We start from the raw sequence: 25413 nt of genomic DNA, 5'->3' as shown, positions 1-25413 counted from the left end.
ATTCAACACTTGAGGTGGCTGAGATTGACTTTGATTTTCTAAAAATAAAATTCATTAATCTTTTTTTGAGAAATTTTTTGAATTTGAACTATTTCAAGACTTGAGCATAATTAATTAATTACAATAATTGAAATATTGAATTAAATTATTCATTATGATAAATAAAACTCAAATCATTCAACATTTTGGCGAATTTTGGAGTAATGGAACAAATAACCGAATAAGCACGTTTCCTCACCGGAAAAGAATTTGAGATTTGGCATATGTTTCATTCAATTTTGTAAAGTGTATTTCTTTCTCAATTATTTCAATCAAGTAATTAAGTAAAAAAATATTTTCGAGTAGATATAAAATAACTGATATCCATGAATCATTCATAACTCATTCGTAAACATAAAAAAAAAGTTATGTAATGAACAATGGGTACCTATAGACTACTGATAATAATAACAAACTAATATTTAATGTAGTAAAATGAACGAAAGAACATGTAAAGGAATAGTATAAAAGGTTATAAAACTTGAAACACAGTAAATTCACAAATTCACAAACGAGAAAAAAATTGAAGTTGGTAAACTTATAAATTAGGAGCGAAAATAAACGAACGAGCATATAAAAGGATAATATAGGTATAAAAAGTTATTGGGTAACTTATAAAATAGGAGTAAAAGTTAACGAAGTAGGTAGTAAAATAAACGAACGAACATGTTAAAGGGTAGTATAAAAAGTTATAGAACTTGAATCAAGGTAAACTCACAAACGAGAAAAAAAATTAAATTTGGTAAATTTATAAATTTGGAGTAAAAATAACGAATGAGCTGAGCTACGTCTCCGAAGCTCTGATACATTTCAGCGTAGAATTTAGCGTATCTACCTACGTAACCGAAAAACGAAAGATAAGCTAGTAGAGTAGATACCTACGAATTAAAAATTAAGTAAGGTGCTTTTTTCATTTCAAGATATAAAAGTATCACAAAAGTTAGTAAATAATGATTAAAAATACGTAGGTAACCAAGAAATATTCTGCACGTTTGCATTTCGGTTATTTAAAGTTCATTATACAAAACTAAAATTTTGTTTAAAAAATAAAAAAACGAACCAATAAAGTCCAAATTCCATCGGTTCGTTATAAAAAAAACACCATCACCGAATGACGAATATTTGAAAACATGAAATTACTGAAGATCGAAATTCCTCATATCGACACCGCTAGACCACGCAGGTATGGTAGCTCCATCCATATCAGAAGCTAGCCTTGCAGTTTCCACATACCGATGATCTCTTCCACCGATTTTTTCGCCACACTCTGGACAATGGCTTTCTTCCATCGCTCCACCGCATTCGGTAATACAATAAATATGCCCTTTCGAACACTTGAACCAGTGTCCCTGCTTGTTCATACCGCCGAAAAAGGATTCGGTCATTGCCTTGTGAATCATTCGTTTCTCTTCTTGCGACAAGGGTTGGACACTTTTCAACTCTTTCTGAAGTTTTTCAAACAATTCTCCGATTTGAGCATCTTGCTCGTCGTCGTAGCGTTTTATCCCGTACAGAACAGCGACGATTTCATCGTTAACGGCGATCACATTCGGCGAGTTCTTGTTGCTGAGATATTCCGGTTTGTTTAAACATACGCTGTGATCTACCATTCGGTGATACCTATTCAATTCTCGATGAATGTCATCGACTCGCTGCTCGTTTATCAATAGAGTCGCCGGATTCAGACGTCTTAACACGAATTCTAGCCTTTTAAGGATACGCGACTGTTCAATTTCGCCACATCCGCTCAAGTCTGTCAAACGAGAAATGATACTCGAAAACATTTCAGCGAAATACTTCATCGCTTTCAGCGCTTGAATCGGTATATGGGATTGTTTTCCACGAACCTGAAGATGTTTCATGAACGCGATCGTCGTTTTAGGAATCAACTGCAATTCTGCAACAAATTTACAAACGAATGAATAATTTTTAGATCGTCCTTCGTCTTATTCACCCACAAAACGTACTCTAATGACACCGGTACCTCACCTACTTCCTAACCTATTTTTTTTCGTAAATTTTACCTTGTTTTAACAAACTATGATTTTTCTTCGAATCCAAATCCCGCAGCTTCTGCATTAAATCTCCGCGAATTTCCTTCATATCTTGTTCATTACCGTATATTTTCTTTTTAACGTTTTGTACATCTCGATAAACTTTTTTCACTTGGTTCATATACCGAAGAGTTTTCGCGATCGGTGTTTTACATTTAGGACACATTTTCATGACTATTTCGCCTTTCTCATCGGTTTGAGATATAAATGTATCCATACCTTCGGATTCAAAATAGTGTCCGCAATCTTCCAGCAAAACAAACCTGTAGGTAACAAAAAACCCGTAAGGTATTTTTCATTTATCAGGAGATATTCTCAAGAAGTAAAATGATAATGAACAATAATGCAGTCCAGAAGAAGTATTTTCCAACTAAAGGGAAGGAAAAAAATACGTAGATTAAACAGCTTCTTGGAGCTCGAAGAAAATACCTACCTTTTTTTTTGCATTTTTCACCATATTAATTTCGAGAAAAAATAAAACCACCAAGGCAGTTTTTTAGGAAAGTGAGGGGGAAAACAAGGGGAAGTAATGCAATTTGAAAACTGCGGCCATTATTGATCTCTGCGTGAAATTTTAACACATCTCCATAGGTCACACAACTAGGTTTGAGAAAGAAATCGCGAACTTCGTTTTTTTTTCGAAGGAGGGGGGGGGGGTTACGGAGAGCTAAAACGAAAGGAGGGGGGGGTATAATACAGAAGCAATTACAATTTTCATTCTCAGCGAGAAATTCTAGCCTACTATGATGGGTCACATGTCGCATGGCCAAATTTTTTTAAGAATAGGGACATGGAATGGTGGTTTGCGAAGGAGGGGGGGGGGGTATTGGAGTCAAATCAAAAGGAACCAGTGCAATGATAAGAACTGGTGCCGTTTCTTCTTCCTCAGCATGAAATCCTAGCCCACAATAATGAGTCATACTCTTGGATCGGAGAAAAAATTCGAAAAATCCGGATTAGTGGGTGAGAGGGGGGTGGGTCAAGATAAAAGGCAGGGACGCAAAATGAAAATTGTACGTAGTTATGTTTTCATGCAGCACGAGCACCCCTCTTTCTTCACTGAAGCTGGCCGTGAAACATGATATAAAAGTGAAGTAATGACAAGTTCACATGTTTCATCCCCTCCACCAGTTTTGACCCCCTCCAAAAAAGCTATCTTCTCGTTTTTCCCCTTGAAACTAAGGACGCCACCCATGTAATTGATGAAAGCTAGAAAATTACGCAAGGACCAGAAACTGGCAGTAGTTTTCCTGTAGTATACCTTTTACTTGTTTCAGCTCTCCTACCCCCCCCCCCCCTAAAAAATGTAATTGGAGGTTTTTCTCAAAACTAGTCGTGTGACCTATCAAAGTGTATTAAAATTTCACGCAGAAACCAAAACTGACATCAGTTTTCACGTTGCACCCCCTCCCCTTGTTTTACCCCCCCCAAATATAAAAAACCGATTTCCCGGTTTTTCGAGAAATTAGCCAAGACGTCAACTATCAATGAAAGCTAGAATTATACGCAATAACCAGAAACTGGCGGTAGTTTTCCTGTTGTATCCCTTCCCTTTGTTTCAGCCCCCCCCCCCCTAAGAAGGGAATTGGGGATTTCTCTCAAAACTAATCGTGTGACCTATCAAAGTGTATTAGAATTTCACGCAGAACCCAAAACTGACACCAGTTTTCACGTTGCACCTCCTCCCCTTGTTTTACCACCATGAAAAAAAATAAAAAACCAACTTCCCGGTTTTTCTAGGAAGTAGCCAAGACGTGGCCTATCAATGAAAGCTAGAATTTTACGCAAGAACCAGAAACTGGCGGTAGTTTTCCTGTTGTATGTCTTTTCATTGTTTCAGCTCCCCCCCCCCCTAAAAAGGGAATTGAGAATTTCTCTCAAAACCAGTCGTGTGACCTATCAAAGTGTATTAGAAATTCACGCAGAAACCGAAATTGACACCAGTTTTCATGTTGCACCCCTCCTCCTAATTTAGACCCCAAAAAATCAATTTTTCCTTGAAACTAATTCAGTGACAAATGTAAGTGGGCTAGAAGTTTATGCTGAGAGCAAAAATACTAATTTTTACTTTACACCCTCCCTCTTTTAACCTCCTCCCCACCTAATTTCATGATTTTGTTCTCACCAGTCAGAAAAAAAGCCATGTGACTCATTAAAGTGGGGTGAAAAAGACCAAAAATAGCAACAGTTTTTATGCTACCTTCTTTTTCAACTTCGCAGGAATACTTCAGGACGTTAAAAATCGTCGATAAAATCTTACCTCGCATCTTCTAGGTCTTCATAACCGAAAAAGATATCGGTAACTTCATCCTTATCACAAATACGACATGCCTTTGGGCAAGGCTCGCCGCAAAAACCGATGCAGTCGTGACCACATTCCAATTTTTCGGTACACGGTGCGTAACACGGATCCCGATCGCAAAATTGGCCGCATTTTTTCGAACATTTTGAATGCTTGCATTTCCATTCGCATTTTTCCTGTTCAATCATCAGATTGGTTCACAAATTCGAGCGTAATTTTAAAATGAAATTCGATCCGTGCAAAACTTACTGTACAATGAACGCAAGGAACTCCGCAATTTCTCGAGCATCTCGAGTGTTTGCAGGCATATTCACATTTTTGGTCACACGGTGGACAAACTTGTCGACAAGGTGATTTACAGCTGGGTTGAAATGAACTCAAATTGTTATTTTGTAAACACCAAGTGAGTGAACTATTATTCAAATTAGGCACTTACCTATGACCGCAAACCAATACGTTGCCACATTTTTCGCCGCATGTTTTGTGCAAACGACCTTGCCAACATGAGCCGCAGGTTCCAGAACAAAGATCGCCACATTTCAAGACTGTGACACAAGGTTCGGTGCAGTAAGGTAGCAATTTCTCCGCATCGATCACTTAAAAAAAAAACAAAAAACAAAGTACATATTTAAAATAACGAATGAAGATACTGAACGTTGAAAAAAAAAAGGTAAATTACCTTCGTTTTTCATCCTACACGGAACATCGACGTAGCCATGACCACAGAGCGCTTGAACGCAATTAGACTTCACCATTTCTTTACACGAATCGCTACTGCAGGTTTCTCCGCAAGTTAACGTACATTTATGCCCACAAGGTGCGATACGTCGACACTTCTTCTGGCATAATTTTTTCTCGACGACAACCGAACATTCCACCCTTATCTCATGACCACAATCTGGTACACGTTTCATTACCTGAAATCATAAAATTTCAATTTTCACCTCCAATAAACGATACAATACGGTGGAAAATTCTGCTGCGTTGACAATATACGAACTTTATTCATGCACGGTTTGCAATCTTCGTAGCATTTCTTGCGGCAGATGTAATTGCATTCGGCGCATTTTCTGCCGCATCGTATGAAACATTTCACATTATCGGGATTGGCCGAGCAGTGAAGATCGATTGGGTGGCCGCATTTCAACTTGAACTCGACGTATTTTCTACATTTTCCGCATTCTTGGAAACATAGTTTTTCGCATTTATGTTGCCTGGAGCATCCGCGGTTCAGTTTATCGCAAGGTTTGTGACATTTAAACTAAAACGCAAAAGTAGTGATGGAGATTAGTTATTATTAGTTGAGTGATACTATACTACATATTTATGACACCTAGATCTATATACGAATACTCACTTCCAAGTGATCAGGATCATCAGTTTTATGACAAGTTCTGACGCATTGGTGTCCACATTCTAGTCGATCTTCGCACGGAAAGGTGCATTTGACCTCATCCATCGACTGGTGACATTTTTTCTTCACCTCGTGCGAACAAGACTCCAAAGTAACGGTGATTTCCACTTGACAGGGATATTGTTCGTAATCTTTGAAACATTGCAAGGTGACTTTATGTTCACATGGCAGGATACGTTCGATTAGTTCTGTGCACTTTCCGCAATCTTCGAAACAGTATTTTTTGCACGGATGATTCTCCGTGCATTTCCTAATTCAACATTACATATTTAAAATAAAATTAATTCGATTTAATATTTTCTTAAATAAACGCTTAAAATGGGGGGGAGGGGTTATTTCTGCCGATTTGAAACAGTATATTTCTCCAACGATTTCATGAATTGAAAATTTGAAAAATTCACTGACTGTACCCGATTCCATGGACAAAAAATGGAGATTCAATTTATGCTCCATTTTCGGTACACATACTAAATCAACTGGAGATGATTTAGAGCCATTTTGGAACCTCCGAAAACTTTTTGAAAATTCCAGTTTTCGAGAAAACTCCCTAGAATTTGTAAAATTGGTTTGTAATCGGTCAAGTTTGTCCCTAAGTAAATCCAATCACGTTTATACGATGCTCAAGTTGAATTGAACGAGCCTGCAAGAGGTCATTAGCCTTCGTCAATCCACGTTTTTCAGCTATATAGCCGAAATTAAGGGTCGGAGATAAGTGATTAAACTAAAATTTGGCCTAGAAGGATAAAATTTGGGATATATCCTATTTTCAACCTGTGAAATCGAGTAGAAACTGTTTCAAGCGAGTTTGAGCAGTATAGGAGCCTCCAGCAGATTTTTGGAACTTGAAATTTCCCAAAAATTTCATCAAATGGACTTGGAAAGCAGAAATTCATTCCGTAAACTAATTTCAACACGCCAGGGAGTCGACTGCAAGTAGATTTCAAGTCGTTTTGGAGCCTCCGGTGACTTTTTGGAAATTACTGGAGCCTCCAGCAGATATTTCAATGCTCGAAATTCCTATAAAAATTTACCAAACAGAGTTGGAAATCCAAAATTCACTCTGTACTCCAATTTTAATACGCTATCGAGTCGACTGCAGGTTGGTTCAAGTCATTTTGGAGCTTCCAGCGACTTTTCGAAAACTCCTAGAGCCTCCAACAGATTTTAGAAACTTAAAATTTCATAAAAAGCGGTTGGAAAGCTAAAATTCACTCTGTAAACTAATTTTAATACACTATGAATTCGACTACGGGTAGATTTCAAGTCGTTTTGGAATCTCCAGCGACTTTTTGGAAATTACTGGAGCCTCCAGTAGATTTTTCAATGCTCAGAATTTCCATAAAATTTTACCAAACAGAGACACCCCATTTTTGACATTATTCTGAGCCTCTGAGGTGGATCGCAGGCAGTTTCAATCCGTTTTGGAGCCTCCAGCTGATTTTTAGAAACTTATGTTTTTCAAAAAATGTTACAAAATCTATCCGAATCAACTTTCAGCTTTCCAACTCCATTTGATGAAATTTTGTGGGATTTTCAAGTTTCATAAATGTGCTGGAGGCTCCAGAATCACTCAAAATGATTTGAAATCGTTTCCAATCGATTTGGCAGGTCGAAAATAGCGTATATCCCAAATTTCAGCTTCCTAGGTTGATTTGGTAAAATTTTCTCATTTTTGGCCTAAATTTGATTTTTAAAAATTCACCAAAAATATAGTTTAACTGAACTGGTCATGTTTATAGGAAATTTGACGTAGAATAATTTTAGTTCAATCATTTTTTTCCTCCGACCATCCTTAATTTCGGCGATATAGCCGAAAAACGTGGATTGACGAAGGTTAATGACCTCTTGCAGGGATGACAGACAAGTTGCAGTGTGCAACTTTGGTAAAAATATTTTCGGGTCTCGAAATGTTCTTAAAATTTTACCCAATGGAGCTGGGAAGCCAAAATTGATTTTTAGACCTAATTACAACATTCTGAGTTCACTAGAGATGATTTCAAGCTATTCTGGAGCCTCCGGCAACGTTCTGGAAACTCCAATATTGTAAAAAAAAAATCGTTAAAATCTCGTTCAATTCAACTTGAGCATCGTATAAACGTGATTGGATTTAGTTAGTGACAAACTTGACCGATTACAAACCAATTTTACAGTTTCTAGGGAGTTTTCTCGAAAACAGAAATTTTCAAAAAGTTGCAGGAGGTTCCAAAATTGCTCAAAATCATCTCCAGTTGATTTAGTTACTTCGAAAATGGAGCATAAGTCGGATCAACATTTTTTTGTCCATGGAATCGGGTACAGTCAGTGAACTTTTCAAATCTGTACTACTCCGAAAGCGCTCAAAGCGCTCCTTGATAACGTGAAATTCTAGTCACACCACAGTTTCGACATTTTTTTTTAGTCCACTCTGATGGATTATACTTTGGGATTCAATTTTGAGAAACAAAATCATGAAATTCGTTTTTTAACAGGGAGCTAAAATAAAGACGATGGATTGAAAAAGAAAATTGCGGCCATATTCGGCCTCAGTGCGAAATTTTAATCCACTTTGATGGGTCACACCTATATTTTTGGGAAGTTTTTCAATTGAGGGGGGGGGAGTAACATAGGGGAGGAGTGCAACAAAAAAACTTTCGTCGTTTTTGGCTCTAGCGTAGAATTCCAGCTCACAATAAAGGGTCACATTCCTAGCTTCCAGAAAAAATCATGGAATCCTGTTTTAATTGGAAAGCGAGGGGCTGCAACATGACAAATTGTCACCATATCTGATCAATTTCTATCAATTTTCAACAATTTTTGTTTTGGACATTTCTCTCGGAATAAAAGAAAAGTTTGAAAAAATCGATTTCCGACTAAATAGGTACGGATGATGACTAGAAATCGCGATTTAAATTGAATTCTCACTCTGGGAGGGAGGGGAGGGGAGGAAATCCGAAGTCAAATAATTTTAAAAGTTGATTACCTCGAACACTTCTCACGACATTTCTTCTCCAAATGCTCCAGGTCGATTTTATGGCACAACATCGTACACTTATGCCCACATTCCATCGGCTCGTTACAAAAATTGAAACAACCACCTTCCAGAACTTTATCGAAATCTTTCTTGCACGATACTTGCGTATACACATCGTGCTTATCGCAATACAAAGTCAGCTGTTGTCCTGAAATAATTAAATTTCAATACGGATTAATAAACGCGACACGCGTAGATAAGGAAAAAAATGATTAGGTCGTGACATTTTTATCACCTATCGCTCCTTGTTTAACCAACTCTTCTTTGATATTCTTCCATATAGCGGAACCCGACATTATCTCCATATTACCTATTATGTAAAGACCGATTTTAGCTCTCGACAAAGCAACGCAGACGCGATTTTCGATGCTGAGGAAGCCGATTTTTCTTTCCTCGTTGCTTCGTACGAGCGATAGCAAAATTATATCGTTTTCTTCGCCTTGGTATTTATCGACTACGATTACTTTGATGTTCTTCATTATGGCGTGATCACGTTTCATCTACACAACAAAATGGTATCAAAATTCACTCTTGTAAATAATCAATAATTTCAACACATTTCCCCAATATTAAATACTTGTACATACCTCTCTCAAGAGGAACATTTGACCAGTGTAGGTCGTTAAGATTGTGATTTGATCCGCTGCGTATCCTTGCAGAAGAAGATAGCGACATAATTCAATCATAAATTCCGCTTCGAATTTATTTTTCCTCGAAGACGAATTCTCCACCTGGAAATCGAGAAACAAAATAAGGTAAACATTCGGCACAGTGAAAAGATCTGGTCAGTAATGAATTTCTCCAACTCACCTGCTCTTCGTAAACGTTGTGATCGACAAAGAACAAGTTTTTGGTGATCCCCTGAACAGAAGGATATTCGAGAACAGATTCGTGATTTTTCAAATTCGGATATATCGACGGTACTATCAAGCTCGATATTTCCGGCCTCATTCTGTGCTGGATTTGCAACTGTGGACAATACATGTTGTTGTTTATCATTCGTTCAAATAGGGAGACGTTGATGTTATATTTTTTTGATAATTCGTATACAGCCGCACTGGGTTGTAATTGTTTGTGATCTCCTGTAGATAAGACATAAAAAAACAAAAATAGGTTAAAACTTGAAAGTTAAAGACCAATTGTTTGAAAAGAAAAAGAAAGAACTGACCTATTAAAATTACGTGTTCGCAACTTTTGCTCAACGATACAACAATGTGTGCTTCCAATACTTCGGCAGCTTCTTCAACGATCACTGTAGAAACAAAAATAAGAGCGAGGTAAATATATTTCACATTTGATGAATTCGAAATTCAGCCTACAGTCCAATTGACATAAAACTAATAAATGTACGGAAGTCCATTTTGATAGGTTGCATGACACCATTATCAACAATCTCCAAATTCACGAGCCAATTTTGGATTCAAAATTTTTCAAAAATGTTCAAAAAACATTTTCGGGTTACAGGGTAAATTTTTGAAACATTCCACAACAGCGCTGTAAATCCCAAAAATCTGACCCAAAACATGAGCTCGAAATTCTTCAAAAGTGCATAAATAAAAACGTTTTGAATGAAAATTTTGATTTTTTGATAAAATTTAAATTCATTTTATAAATCGGATGAAACTTTTCTCCTCAAAAATCCCAAAAATCGTGATTTCAAAAATACTCGTACTCGGAATAGTTTGGATGGAAAATTTTAATTTTTTTTCTCTCGAAATGTTGGCCCATTTTAATGGGTCACGTGGTCTCTTTTTTACAAAAATTTCAAAAATCACGATCCAATTTTGGCTCTAAAATTGTACAACAGTTCTCAAAATAAGTTTCGTCGAATTATTCGAAATTATTTTTTTTCAAAAATCCCGAAAATTCGTGACTTAATTTTGAGTTTAAAATTCTTCAAAAATGCTTTTAAAAAAGTTTTGATAGAGATTGATTGGTCGCATGACACTATTTTCAACAATCTCCAAAATCATGAGGTTCGTGACCCCTTATTTTCGACTCAAAATTCTTCAAAAGAGATCAAAAAAAAGTTTTGATGATCTTTCACGAAAATTTTAACTCATTTTGTTAGGTCGATTGAAACTTATCTCAAAAAATACTAAAAACCGTGGTCCAATTTAGAGTTGGAATTTTTCAAAATAGTTTAGACAAAAAATTTTGATTTTCCCCCGAAATTTTGGCTTCCTCTGATAGATCACGTGATCTCTTTTTTTTTAATCTCGAAAATCACGATGCAATTTTGGCCCTAAAATTCTACACTGTTCTCAAAATAAGTTTTGTCGAATTATTTGAATTTTTCACGAAATTTTAACCTATTTTGATAGGTCACATCACATGATATCCTTTTTAAAAAAATCCCAAAAAATCGTGATCCAATTTTGGACTTGAAACTCTACAAAAATGCTTAAAAGAAGTTTCGATAGAAATTTTCCAATTTTTGCTTAAATTTTAGTGCATTTTGATAGGTTACAATATGGCACAATTTTTAATAATCTCGAAGATCATCACCCCTTGTTTTAGACTGAAAATTCTTCAAAATTGCTCAAACGAGAACGGAAATGACTCCTTCTAACTGTGGATATGAATTTTTATCCCCCCCCCCTACTTAATGATTTCTGCGTAACTATTTTTGTGCTAAATTTGTCTAAAAATCATGAAAATTCTATCCAACGGAATACTTTTTGATGGTTGGGCTCGTCTGATTAAAAAAAATATATCGACGTATGTAGATCTAGAAAATGTAGGTACCTATCGATTACTCACCAATTGCCGGTTTCAAAGTCTTCAGCAAAAGCTGTAATCGAGCCGCGCACGTAGTTGTCATACCGACGACCATAGAACGTTTAACGATGTGATAGTCCTCGAGTTGTTTCAGTTCTTCATATTGTTGAAACTTTGTCCGATAATGATGCTCTAAATTTTTCAGTTGCTGCGTAACACACATCTTCAATTGCGATGCCCAGCTCCAATAAATGGTCCAGCGCTCGTTGATCGGAATATCCCATAAATATACTTGACGTGGGTTATATTCGGTACACGAATCCAGTTTAGCGTTTTGAAGATGATGACACAACATCACGTACCGACGTTCGGCGACACTCAGCTCGTCTATCAGTTGATTTCTGGTATTGTGATAATCGCTATAGTCTTCAAATATTCTATGTTGATTGCTTTCCAAATCCGATAATTTCGATTGAGTCTCGGAAAATGATTGTTTCAAGCTTTCGATCGAAACGCAATATTTAACGAACGTAATATCACTCGAGTGTATCGCTTGGTCGTCAAGGTCAAAGACATCGTCTTCGTTGACCAAAACACTCGATTCCATCGTTTCATCCTCGTTTTCGTCTATTTCCATAGATTCAGGAGGTGAATCACCGACGTTAACACTCTTGGCAACCTTTTCTTCGGGATGGTCTTGGAATGTGAAAGAATCGTTATGGACGTCTTTCGGCAGTAACCATTCGATCAGAATTTTCTCATTCGATATTTCTCGTTTAAATGCCGGATTCATTACATCGCTCAATGTATTGAAAGATAAAAGACCTTCGGGAATTTCGATCATTTTCAATTCTTCGGTTTTCCTTCTCAATTGAGCCAAAAATGTTCGCATTTCGTCGCGACACTGATCCATAGCCGGATATAATTTTCTCGCTTCTTTCCGCAGGTACATTAAATTTTCTTTGCCACGTAAATTGAATCGTTTCAATACCTCGCTTTTAGATTGGCCGCCGACTCTGACGATTCTTTGAGTGAATTTATGAATTCCCTCGAGAAACTGATCTAACGCGTGGTTGGTATAACACACTAGCAAGATAGGTGTTCTGAAAATACAGTTCATTTCTGTATTCTGCAAAAGCACTTCGACAATCTTTAGTCCGAGATACGTTTTTCCTGTTCCGGGAGGTCCTTGAATCACCGTAAAATTACTCGTAAGCGCAGTCTTGAACGCGTTGAACTGATGTTCGTCGAAACCGATCGACGAATGATCTGGCCAGCCATCGTTTTCGGCCAGGTTGACCGTATAATCGTACACGTGAAAGTTTTCCAACGTTTTAGCGTATTTGGGAAGATCTACAACGGTATTTCCATCGACGATGAACTGCTTCATTGGGAACTCATCTTCGTTGTATTCTTTCAAAGCCTTCATAACCAAACAATACGGTTCGAAGTATACCTCGGATTCCGCCATGAGAAATGGTTGATCCAACATCTCTTGCTCTAACGCTTCATTTCCAATCAACGTTACAAGAATTCGCCCTTTCTGTAGCCTCTCTAAATCCCTGTTGTACACGGTAGCAAAGAAAAAATTATTGAAATTATCGCGAGTGAATATCAATAATGAACCGAACATGAACCATTTGGAATATTCCCATTTGATATTTCTCAGCCTACCGCTCGGATTGAAATTCACAACGTAAGCTACTTTATTTTCTTTCGTAATCTCGATGTTTTCCATGCGAACGTTGGGATCAAAAAGGAAAACTTTCGTACTTGTATTTCGGTTTTCCTCGAAGTGTAATATCGTCTTTAAAGTTACGCAACCCCTTTCGCAACGGACCGATGAAATCTTCCCTAATTAGACGAAACTGTACATCTAGGTAATGATTTACGTCTTCGTAAGCTCCTTTGATTTTATTCGGTCTAATAAAACCGAAATCATTACGATTCAAGTCCTCTTGAGTAGGATAAATCGACAATTCACGAAAATCATCGGGAGGCGGCATATCGCCAACTAAATCCAAATGTTTTCGACGCGGTTTCTCCATCTTCTTTTCGCGTATATTTTTGTCTGGTCTTCGAGGATTTTTTTCAAATTGGATAGTTTCTCGTTGAGAGTCGCGTCGATTTCCACATTTAAATACGTTTTCATCAGCATGATACCCATTTCGGTTTTGGTGAGAAATTTCATGAAATCTTTATCCACCGCAACCGTCGGAATGGTGTTGATGACGTCGGAATAAAAACAGATCAAATCGGATACGAACGAGTTCAAATTCTTGATGGTTTTTGGGTTTTTTTCCAAGCCTACATCACCTAAGTAACGCGATACGTGATCTAATAATGGAGATTGGCAAAAATATTGTAATATCTGGATTCGATTACCTTTGAAATCCGATTCGCAAAGTTTTCGTACAGTTTCAACGATTAACATGATCCAGTCAGGTTGCAATTCTTTTCTGGCTAATACAATGCCGATATCAGGCTTCGCGGTAAGAATTTCGCAAATCATTTCGTGCGGTTCTTTTTCAGACAAAGATTTCAAATATTTATAACCTTTTATGGGTTTATTGGATTCGTACCTGGTACCATTTGCTTCGTTTCGTAGCTCACGATCGTGATTTTGGTTGGAATGAGTGGGTTCATTATCGCGTTTGTAAGATCTTTCGGTACGACCAGATTGGGGTTCATTATCGCGTTTGTAAGATCTTTCGGTACGACCAGATTGATTGGCATTTTCATTGAATCGAAATTTACCTGATTCATCTAGTTTGGGTTTCTTGTCACGCCAATCAGTTCGTTCAATTTTCGAAAGCACAGTTCGTTGCGAATACGACGATGGTCGCTGATACGATGGAACGGTGAACCTGAACGCATTTGATTGGTTTGCGGTACTTTCAGAACTAGAAGAGGTCTCTTCCTTCTCGTTTTTCAGAAAAGCTTCGCGGAGTTTTCTTCGTGATTCGTCACCGTTTCGCTCGTCACGATTACGACTGCTATTACTGCGATCTCGACTGGACGAGACATGATAGGAATTTCGATCAGCTCTAGAATTTCTCCAATCGTAGTTTCTATCGTTGATGGTCGAACATCTGTTTCTGGATCTGGAGCGATAATCTTTAGTCGAGTCTTTATGAACGCGATGATTTCGGACGCCGCTGCTCTTGCCATCGATTGGCCTATTTTCCAGTTTTCTAAAGCTGTCGACGTCTAGACGTGTTACGGGTAGATTTGAAACAGAGAAATAATCTTCGTTGGATCTGTTCTCCATTATTCACGATGAAAATAATCACGTAGGTATTTACGTTAATGTGACCTGATCAATAATGAAGGAGAAATGCACGATCTAGATCTACATATTGTTATGTTTAATGAAAATGTAACAAAACTGTCTTTGGGTTTTACATCTCAACAATGGGGAATAGAGAGTGAAGTTCGACGTAGTGATTTCAAAGGATTGCTGATGCAATACACTAATGACCAACTGTTTATCGCGATATCATACCGTACCTTCAACTCGAATCATCGAACACATTAATCGTAGGTAATAAAATAGAATAGAAACGCCAAACGGTCGACATAATCGGAAATCGCCACGGAATAATCCAATAATTACAACATCATGCGCAACATACAAACTATAAAATGCACGCGAGCACAAGACTTCCACGAAGTAATCTATCTATCAACAAAGAACACTGCTAACTGCAGTAATTACAAATGAAATGATCAGCAGAATAATCGTCGCGCTCCAGAATTTCAGAAACAGAAAACCGAAAATGGTACGTGCACTGCAAGCAGTTAGCAGTTGTACCAGGAGATGAGGAGAAGAATGAAATATCGATGTTAGGGGGTTCCATCACATTGCAGTGATTCTCAAAATGTGACGTTCAAAAATACACAGTCAATCATGTGAAACGCGTAGATATCGGTCTATTAAAATAAAAAAACAATTCTCTTACTTTTCTCAAATTTTTAAAATATCAACATCAAAGGTTTAAAAAATGAATTTCCCACATCAAAACTCAAGATTCAATTTTTTGAATCGTGAATTATATCGAAGCTTTTACTATCGTATCGCTCAGGCTAATTAGGTTTATTTTTTCAAAATTAAAATCTCAAGAAAATCGAGAAAATGACTGTTCCATTCCAAATTTTCAAATTTGAGTTATTAATTAAGGTCAGAAAAATGAACTCCACATTTCAAAATTGAAAGTACCTACCTATACCTACATACTTATACTATTCGACTATTCGAGTAAAAAAAAGTTATAACAATAGGAAAATCAATATGGCAAATGCTTGGTTTAAAAAAATTCTCGATTTCTATCACATTAGAATGATTTAAAATATTGCAATTTCAGTAGATATATATATCCTTTGTACAATTTTGGAAGAGATGATGACGTTTACTAAATAATACATATTTTTTCATCGCAGCCTCAATATCCAAAAAAGAACACTGATCATTCAACTTTTTCAATCAAATTTCGAAAAAACGAACTCGCGTATTCAAAGTAACTCAATATCCACTTACCTTTCGCCATCAATAGACATGATCTATGGAATCTTCATAATTATACTGTCAAAAAAACATTAGTAAAACATCATGCAATTACATATACCTAAGTACATACAATAAACATGACATGAAAAATATAGGTAGAACTTCTATCACATTAGATTAGAATGATTTAAAATATTGCAATTTCAATAGGTACCTAGATAATATCCTTCGCTCTTAAATTATCATTAAATTTTAATATGTGGGCCACTTTTCTTATTTATTTAAAAATGAATTAATGAATTTTTCAAAAATTATTTCTGTACAATTTTGAAAGAGACGTTGGAGTTTTACTAAAAAATATTTTTCATCGCAGCCTCTCAAAATCCAAAACCATTCATAATATCAAAAAAAGAACATGATCATTCAACTTTTTCAATAAAATTTCGAAAAAAACGAACACGCGTAAGTCAAAGTAACTCAATGTCCACTTACCTTTCTGCCATCAATAGATCTACATGATCTATGAATCTTCATATGCTGTCAAAAAAACATTAGTAAAACATTATGCAATTACAATAAACATGACATGAAAAATAGAGGTAGATAATGAGTACAATCGCGAATATATCGGTACGTAATTGATATAAATATAGGTACGTAGCTTATAGGTACGATCATCACCAACTTAACCTACTGCTTAAACCTACTGAAGTATCCGGATACTCTTACAAATTAAGATAGGTACTATGTACTACGTATGTTACATAGGTTTTCACACAAAATTATTTAGACATGACAAAATGAATTACAAAATAAATTTTCGAATTAATACCTAACAATATTACCATTTTTACAAAATGAAAATTATTACGTTATTCAATACCTGGAGTATACCTATGTTCATTTTTCCCAGAAGAAATCTGCTCGTATCGATGGTAGGTGGCTATGGCGAATATATTTGTGTCATTTTGAATACGAGATCCGAATTTTCACGCTTTTAAAATATTCTTTCGTGAGAAAAAATAATTTTAAAAAACACATAAGGTTAGGTAAGATAACAATGAACCAGATGCGAATAATTTTCATAAATTAGTATACCTACGTTGAAAAAATTTATTGAATCCCAATTTTTGGGACTTACCATTCATCTCGGAAGTCGAATCAGACACCCTTTGTTTTGACTTGAGCTACGCTACGAATTCACATTTTGAGATAATCAAAACTTGTTGACGAAGTTTTATGAGTAAGTACGTGTGTTCTAATCTGTGGAAATGACTTTAATTAATAATGCAGATATTAATCTGAAAGAGAGGAAAAAATCAAAGTGACAAATAGGCGCACATACTTACATAAATGTACATACTTCTCAGATTAAATTTTCTATTTGAAATTTTTCCTACACATGTTTCACGTATGGTAGCTATCGTGAGCGCGAGGTGAGATGAGTATAACACATTTTGATACGAGATAGGCAGAAATAGGTAGTTGATACCTGAAACAAAAACAAATTAGAAAAACTACCAATTTTATCACAAACAAAAAGAAGTCCTTAAAAAGTATCAACTACAGATTGGTATTATGTATGCATATTTAAAATAATACCAATTTATCAAATTTATCAACGAAAAAAGGGATTTTTGTTGATCAAAAATCTAAAAACCATCAAAAATGCATTTTTAATGCAAACCATTGCTCAACTCTGTCCTTTCCTCCTTTCCCAAAATTCATTCCAATTTTTCTCCAAGTTCATCAGTTTATTGATTTCGTGAGCTTGTTTCAAAATTGATGAATTTTTTAGAAGACAGCGAACGAAAAGACCTAGACACTTTGTATGGAAACAGCCGAGGGCCCGAATTACTTATACCAAGCTGTGCCGAATCCAGTGAAGAGGCAATTCGAGCCACCTTCCAAAAATGTCACCAATTTTTTGCAGACTCACTTGACCAAAAAACTTCAAAACTTCTACAAATTTTGAACATTAAACTTGAATTTCTCCCCACTTGAAATTTTGCAATACTTAATACTTATTCAATAATCCAGTACAAATGCACTTACGATTTTCATTTTCCCATTTAAAAAAAAAATCTCAAAAATTGAAAGACGATGAGGTGGGAGGAGGGGGAGGACAAATGTGACAAATATAGAAAAAAAACGAGTATTTCAACTTAATAATATAGGATAGCTAGATACTCAACTTGGATCTAAGAGTAGACATTGCTGTTTTCTCGAACACCTGGAACAGAAACAGAAAAGGCAGTAACGATGTATGAAAAAAATTCTTCTTGGCCCTCAGTAGGTCAGGGACTCAGGTTTGTCAGGGTGTACCTAAATACATTTTTCAAAAATAAGTACAAATTTTTTCATTATTACTATCTTAAAATTGGAAAACGAAAGAACTCTCTCCTTATTTTTAATGCTTTTTATTGCTAAGATCTTTTCAAAAAGTACGCTGCCAAAAGACGAGAAGTCCAGAAAAAAAATCACAACGAATGTAAACCAATTCTCAACTCCATACTTTCCCATTCTCCCCCCCCCCCAAGTCAAGTCCAGCGCAAAATTTTTTCATGTAATTGATCTACTTAATATGTACATCCTAAATGAGCCATCGAGGCTGTGGTGCTCAGGAACACAACCCCCGAGCAGCAACGACAACAAATCATACCTAGAGTTCAACATGTCACCGCAAGCAAACGCAACAAAGCATTGCAGCAACGAGAGCCCACTCTGCCGTCCAACCATCAGGAAAACTTTAACCATCATCAGGAAATTTTTAACCCTCTGGAAAATTTGAACTCTCAAGAAAAATTTTTCCCAACTGCGACAGGGAGCCAGGAGACCCGAAAGACCCTCGCCACCACAAATTTCCACCACGCCCACCAACAATGGCACATTTCCCTCCAAGTAATCTCAGCTGAAATCACCACCAGGAAGCGTGTAACTGGCACCACAGACTCTACTTCCATTTTTATCACACTGACCTGTGTTGTCTCGACTGAGCAGACCAAGACTGGGCTGACTTTATGCGGGTGGGTGGACAAGTAAGTCGGCAACTGAGCGTATATACAGAGAATCACCAGTCGGACTGTTGAGAACATGTGAAGAAGCAATTCAAGTCATCTTCCAAAAATCGCACCAATTTTTCGCTAGCTCACTTCATCAAAAAACTTCAAACTTCTACAAATTTTGAATAAAAATTAGAAAATTCAATTCCCCTTGTGTAATTTCAAAATACTGCCGGGGTACAAAAATTGTCTTGAAAAGTATGGTCTCATAAAACTGATCTGGAGACTTTACTTCCATTTTTATCCAGCTGACCTGTGCTGACTTGACTGAGCAGACAGAGACTGAGCAGACAGTAGACCAACCGCACTGAGCACCCGGTAACAGAGCTGACTAAGAAAGACCAGTCGGACTGTTGGAACAGATAGAGACTGAGCAACCGGAATGGCCAACACCAGCAATTTCAGACTTGTGAGACTCGGACTCGTGAGGCCGCACTCGGGCTCGTGAGACTCGGACTCGCATAAAACGCCGAATTTCTCCAAATTCAAGACTCTGGAGACTCATATGAAGGGACTCTCAGAAGAGCTGTCATTGCAAAAATTAAAATAAAAAACGAGCAAGACAAAAAACCACTATAAAGTCCTGATGAAGTGGTATGCATGTGTTCAAAGTGATTTTTTTCTATCAACTTGAGTAGTTCATGTTACTCTCAGAAAAAGTTTTGGAGGGATATAATACTGATGCATCCATACAATGCAGTGGAGAAAAACACCTCCCCAATTTTTTTTTCAAACTAATAAGGGCTATTTTTGCATTGAGAGCTCCTCCTTGTGAGACTCGGACTCGTGAGGCCGCACTCGGGCTCGTGAGACTCGGACTCAATTTTGAAGAATCTCTTCATCTCTGGTGCAGCGATTCAAGGACGACAGACCCTCTGCTGCACATGTCCGTGTGACCAGAAAATCTTGACCGCTTCCCAATGCCCCGACGGAGACAGTAGTCAGAATGCCCGATCAGAATGCACAGACTCGGGCATACTCAGAAAAACAGACATACAGGTTGTGTTAAACTTGGAAAGAAAATCTATCAAGAAACACTGACTTTTGAAAACAGGAAAACATTTTCTCGACTTCCCTGACATAAATGTCAGATTTTAAAACAACTTGGAAAGAAAATCGATCAATAACAGTGTGTGGTTGACTTTTGAAAACTAGGGAAAGAACGTGTTGACTCATTGCCATGATATGCTTTCAAATATATAGTAAGTATTCATTTAAAACAATTCATAAAATTCACTCCCAGGCGAAAATTCAGAAATCGTAATAGAAAATGCACTACTAGTGCAAACCAATTCTCAACTCCATACTTTCCCAGAGGTCATCCCCATTTTTCTCCAAGTTCATCGGTTTATCAATTTCGTGAACCTGTTACAAATTAGAGCATTTTTTAGAAAACGACATCCTAAAAAGCCTAGACACCTTTGTATGAAAACAGCCGAGAGCCCGTCTGACACATCGCAAGCCGTGCCGAATCCGATGAAGAGGCAATTCGAGCCAACTTCCAAAAATGGCACCAATTTTTCGCAGGCTCACTTCATCAAAAAACTCTGAACTTATTCTACAAATTTTGAATGAATATTGTAAAATTCAATTCCCCTTGTGGAATTTCAAAATACTGCCGGGGTACAAAAATTGTCTTGAAAAGTATGGTCTCATAAAACTGATCTGCCTTTTAGAAGATAGTGTGGGTGGAGGGGGGCATCAAAATCGATTCGTACCTATTTAACTTATAGTACATATATTAGTTTGAAATATAAGGCACTTTTTCGTCAATGCCAATGTGCTCTGTAAAATCTAGGTACATAAGTATTATATCTACAGTTCTAGAAAATTTTGCTTCATTTTTAAATGGTGCCTTGATTCAAAAAACAATAAAATTCAATTCTTGAATAAAATTTAAAAAAAAACTTTGAATCAGTAAAAAAAATACGTTCAAAAAGTCGGAATATTTTGCAATCGGTAAAGGGTACGTTGATTTTGCTTACAAATTACGAAAAGAAAGCAGATACCTTCGCAAGTCCGAGTATAAAAATTGAAAAAAATCACTTACCAATGAACGTTGAATTTTTTTTCAAAATAATTCTCGTAATTTTACCAATTATAAGCAGGTACTTCCAATAACTTTCCAATCACTCGAGTACTTCCAAATGTATGGAATTTGTATGTTCAAGTAGACAGTATCCGATTTCGAAATAATTCTTCATCGTAAAGTTGGAACTCGATCGGTGCAATACAAACCTATAAAAGGGACAAAGGGAACATTTCATTAAAATAGGTAGGAGGTGCTTTATTTATTAAATACCTTAAAAATACAAATACAAAATACATTATGGCGCGACGAAGTGATGTGTCGGTGCGGGGAAGGGGGTGAGATTGAAATCTTCCCAATTTTTTTCGCTTTTTTTTTCTACTTTTTAACCTTTTTTTCCAACTTTATACCCCAGATCCCACCCCGTCCTGGATCTTTCCAGTTACAATTGACCAGATGCGCTTCATCGAACGAATTTTGGAAGGTGGAGTTGAAAGCAAAAGTGTTGAATAATTTAAAATTTTCAAAAACGATGCTCATATACGATTCCAAAAAATTCAAATTGTTTCATTGAAAGCACAAGGAACTTTTATTCGAAAAAAAAAGCTCGCGAAACTTCCAGACATGCAGTGTTTAGATTTCTCAATGTGTTTATGAAGCTACAGTGATGATTCAATTGCTGTAGAGTAGAGGTTGAAGAGCGTATGAAAATTATGAAATCAATTGAAAATTCCCGCATGTGAATTGATTAGTAAACGCAAGTAATGGCATTAAAAAAACTTCAAATTTTCAAAAAAGTTGATGATATGATGAATATTCAGTAAAATTTAGTAAAAATATCATAAAACTTTATTAGAAACCCCCTAAAATTAATGTAAACACAAAAAATGCTCTAAAATGGGTAAAAGTTACCGAGAAATGACGAAATTGCAGTAAATTTTGATAAAATTTAGGAAACGTTGATGAAATACACTAAAGAAAATTGAATACCTCAAAAAGTCAAAATAAACAAAAATTGATAGAATTACCGTAAAAATACACAAAATTTGCAACAGGAGAAAAGGTTCAAATCAATGAGAATCACCAAAAAGATAGGAAAAACTGCATAAAATATCAACACGATGGCCTAAACATGAATAAAGCATAAAAATTTCTGCAAATTGACAAAAGATGGTGAAAATTGAGCAAAATTTAGTCTGAATTGCACGAAACACTGAGACAGTCTTAAAAACATGTCAAAGTGATATCAAAACACAAACAAAAGCCCTGCTTAATTAATTCAAAAAGTAATAAAATTACAGTAAAACTTGATGAAATTTAGCAACTAATGTAAAAAAGCATTGTTAAAATCACTTCTGAACAGAAATCTATTAAAAGCATTGTAAGTAATTCACCCAAAATTGATTGAATTTCTATAAAATTTTACGATAATTGCACAAATTTACTAAAAACCTGGTTAAAAAACGTTAAGAAGTCAATGAAAATTTTCACTCATCTTTAATTTTTTTAAAAATCCAATCAAAAGTTAGAATTGTTTAACATTTTTAAATTGATTTTTTTATTTTTATTATTGTTCTTTGTTTAGTAGGTACCACAATTTCAAACAAAATTCCCTACAGCCACTCAAATCCCCCCCCAAAAAAAAACTGCAAATTAATTTGCGAGATACCTATTTCATCTCTACAAATAGACGAAAGCTCTCTCTCCATTCCTGACAACTCCTACGAAATATAAAAATTCATTACCTTAATCAAGAAACATAACTCAGCAAACTCTATATAAACTTCCTTACGAAGAGTGTGATAATCCAATCATTAAAAACATCCTCCCAAAAAAAAGGCATTTAAATTCACCGCAGTTACTCAAACTTGGAAAAAACAATGAAAAATTATGTTATACATATTTAGGTAGGTATAAATTTAAATACATATTTTCAACCAAAAAAAGTGTGCCTAGTTTTCAATTGTGTTTTATGAAAAAAATTCTCCACAGTCATCTCATGCATCTCATCGAATTTCTAATATCAAAAATTTAATGCAAAATAATTTTTAAAACTGTTATACATAGTTAGATGCGTTTTAAAATATTTTACACCGAATTATTAAAAAATTTAAGCAGAATAATTAAAACATAAATTGAAGCTGAATCCAATTTTTAATTCTCAAAAAAATCACCGAAAATTGCAAGCTGTCACTCAAATTTCAACCCTCCCCCAACTCTCACCTAAAAAAAAAACAAAATTTCAATTTCAATAATAAATTAATAACAAAATTTTCAAGGAATAGGCTAATCATAAAAATCGATCTCGGAAATTTTAAAAAATGTCAATTTTTTATTTTTTTTTTGTTTATAATTACAAGATTATTACAACTGTAAATGGGAAGTTTGTAGATTTGGTTTGTGAGGTTGGTGTTTTTTATTAGGGAGATAAATTTTTGTACATATTTCGGAGGGTTCGTCATGGATAATAGGAAGTTTTTCGTTTATCTTTAATGAGAGTCTGTTTTGATTTATGTTGAGGACAATTGAATAGTACATATTTATAATGTGGATTTCGAAAAAAATTGACACTTGGGTATCACTAAAAATGTTTCATAATTTTATTTTAAAAATTAAAAAAAAGTAAGTAAGTGAGGAACTGTTAAGAAAAACGTTTTTTTATTTATTTTTTTATTCCAACACGATTATTATTTTTTTGTTTAAAAAATAAATTAAAATCGTTTGAAAACGATTAAAATTGCATCACTGAATGGGCTATCAAAAAAGTTTTAAAATGAAATTGAAATTTCGATGGATCAAAAATATCAACAAAAAAATAAACAAGTATGTACCTACATAAATAAATTTTGGATATTTCTTTTTAAAATGCCATTGAACCAGTTTTTTTTTTTTTTGGTGTTTTTAATTACTTATATTATTCGTAAGGAAGTTTACATAGAGTTTGCTAGATTATATTTCTTGATTAGGGTGATGAAAGGGAGACCTTTCGTCTATTTGCAGAGATGATTGATCTTGTTGCAGGTAGGGGCAAGATAATAAGTGTTGAACAGATAGGGGTTCAGATGAGCAAAATTGGCATGAGGGCTTTGGGACTTTTGATAAAGGTAGTTATAGTTATGTGTGATTTTAGTGTGTCCAATTCTCAGTTGTGTCAATATGACTTCTTCAAGTCTGTTTAAGTGGGAGAGGTTTTTTCAAGGATGGACTGATTTTTTATGTTGAAAGAGCTTATTGGCTATTTGGAGGGCATGTACATATATATCTGAGTGAAAACAGATTTGATGTCGTGTAAAGCAAAACTCAGAAATTTTCAAATTTAATTTTTAAAAAAAATCAATTTGCAAATTCATTCAATAAATTAAAAAAATAATTTCGAGTCAATTGAGATGATTTTTTTTAGGTAAGTAATTGATTTTTTTATTTTCATTTTTATTATATTTTTAAATATTAAATTTAAAAAATTTCTGAATTTAACTTAAAAATTTTCGGTTTTACTGAAATTTAAACAAAATATGTAATTTAAATGAATTGTTTTATAACAAAAAACACGTGTAAGTATTTTTTTTTGACTCGAATGTGTGCAACCAGATTATTACACCTTCGAAAAGAGAGATTTAGATTTAAAAAGTTCCCTTACAAAAAATTTACACGTAAAAAACACAGAAGCAGTTGAAAAATACAACTGTGTCGTCCATGCCATTGATTTCAAAACAATTGAAAAATATAATTACGCGGACTCATTTACAGGGGAGGGAATTTATTACCCAGAATGAAGTTTCAAACCAAAAACGAAATTATGAACCAAGGATGATGTTAGAACACTCAAATGCAGTTCGCAACTAAAAATCAAATTCAAACTCAAAAATGATATTCAGAACTAAGGATGGAGTTTTTTTTACCCAAAAATGGAACTTTAAATACAAAAAAAAGTTGATAAATGAACAAAATTTGAAAATAAAAACGAAGTTTGGAACCAAAAATGAAACTTAATCTCAAAAATAATATTTAAAAACAAATACAAGAACGTGGTTTAGGACCAAAAATGAAATTAATATTCAAAAATATACAGTTTGAAGCAAAAATGGAAGTTTGAACTCAAAATTGAAGTTGAAACACAAAAACATAATTATTTTGAACTAAAAAATGACGTTCGAAAATAAAAAATGAAGTTTTAACATTCCAAAATCGAAAATTTCATTTTTTTTTCTTAAATTAGAAATTTTGTTGCTTTTTAGTTTTTAGCTATAGATTTAGACTAATTGTTAAACTCATCAA

At 35.2% G+C, this 25413-nt stretch overlaps 1 protein-coding gene across 1 annotated transcript; it reads right to left on the bottom strand.

The window, feature by feature from the left end:
- Nucleotides 1-173: 173 nt before the first annotated feature.
- Nucleotides 174-13734, bottom strand: LOC135845960 (NFX1-type zinc finger-containing protein 1-like). Its single transcript, XM_065364862.1, is given in 15 exon segments — nt 174-1936; nt 2064-2356; nt 4354-4571; nt 4645-4756; nt 4832-4991; nt 5075-5312; nt 5396-5656; nt 5753-6059; nt 8769-8967; nt 9055-9319; nt 9407-9550; nt 9630-9901; nt 9988-10071; nt 11583-13308; nt 13310-13734. Coding segments are annotated over 15 exon segments (5319 nt in total). The 5' UTR covers nt 13589-13734; the 3' UTR covers nt 174-1175.
- Between the last annotated feature and the right edge of the window lie 11679 nt (nt 13735-25413).

This window comes from Planococcus citri, chromosome 4 (assembly GCF_950023065.1).
Source record: "Planococcus citri chromosome 4, ihPlaCitr1.1, whole genome shotgun sequence".
Classification (NCBI taxonomy): Eukaryota; Metazoa; Arthropoda; class Insecta; order Hemiptera; family Pseudococcidae; genus Planococcus; species Planococcus citri.
This window is presented reverse-complemented; position numbering and strand designations above follow the sequence as displayed.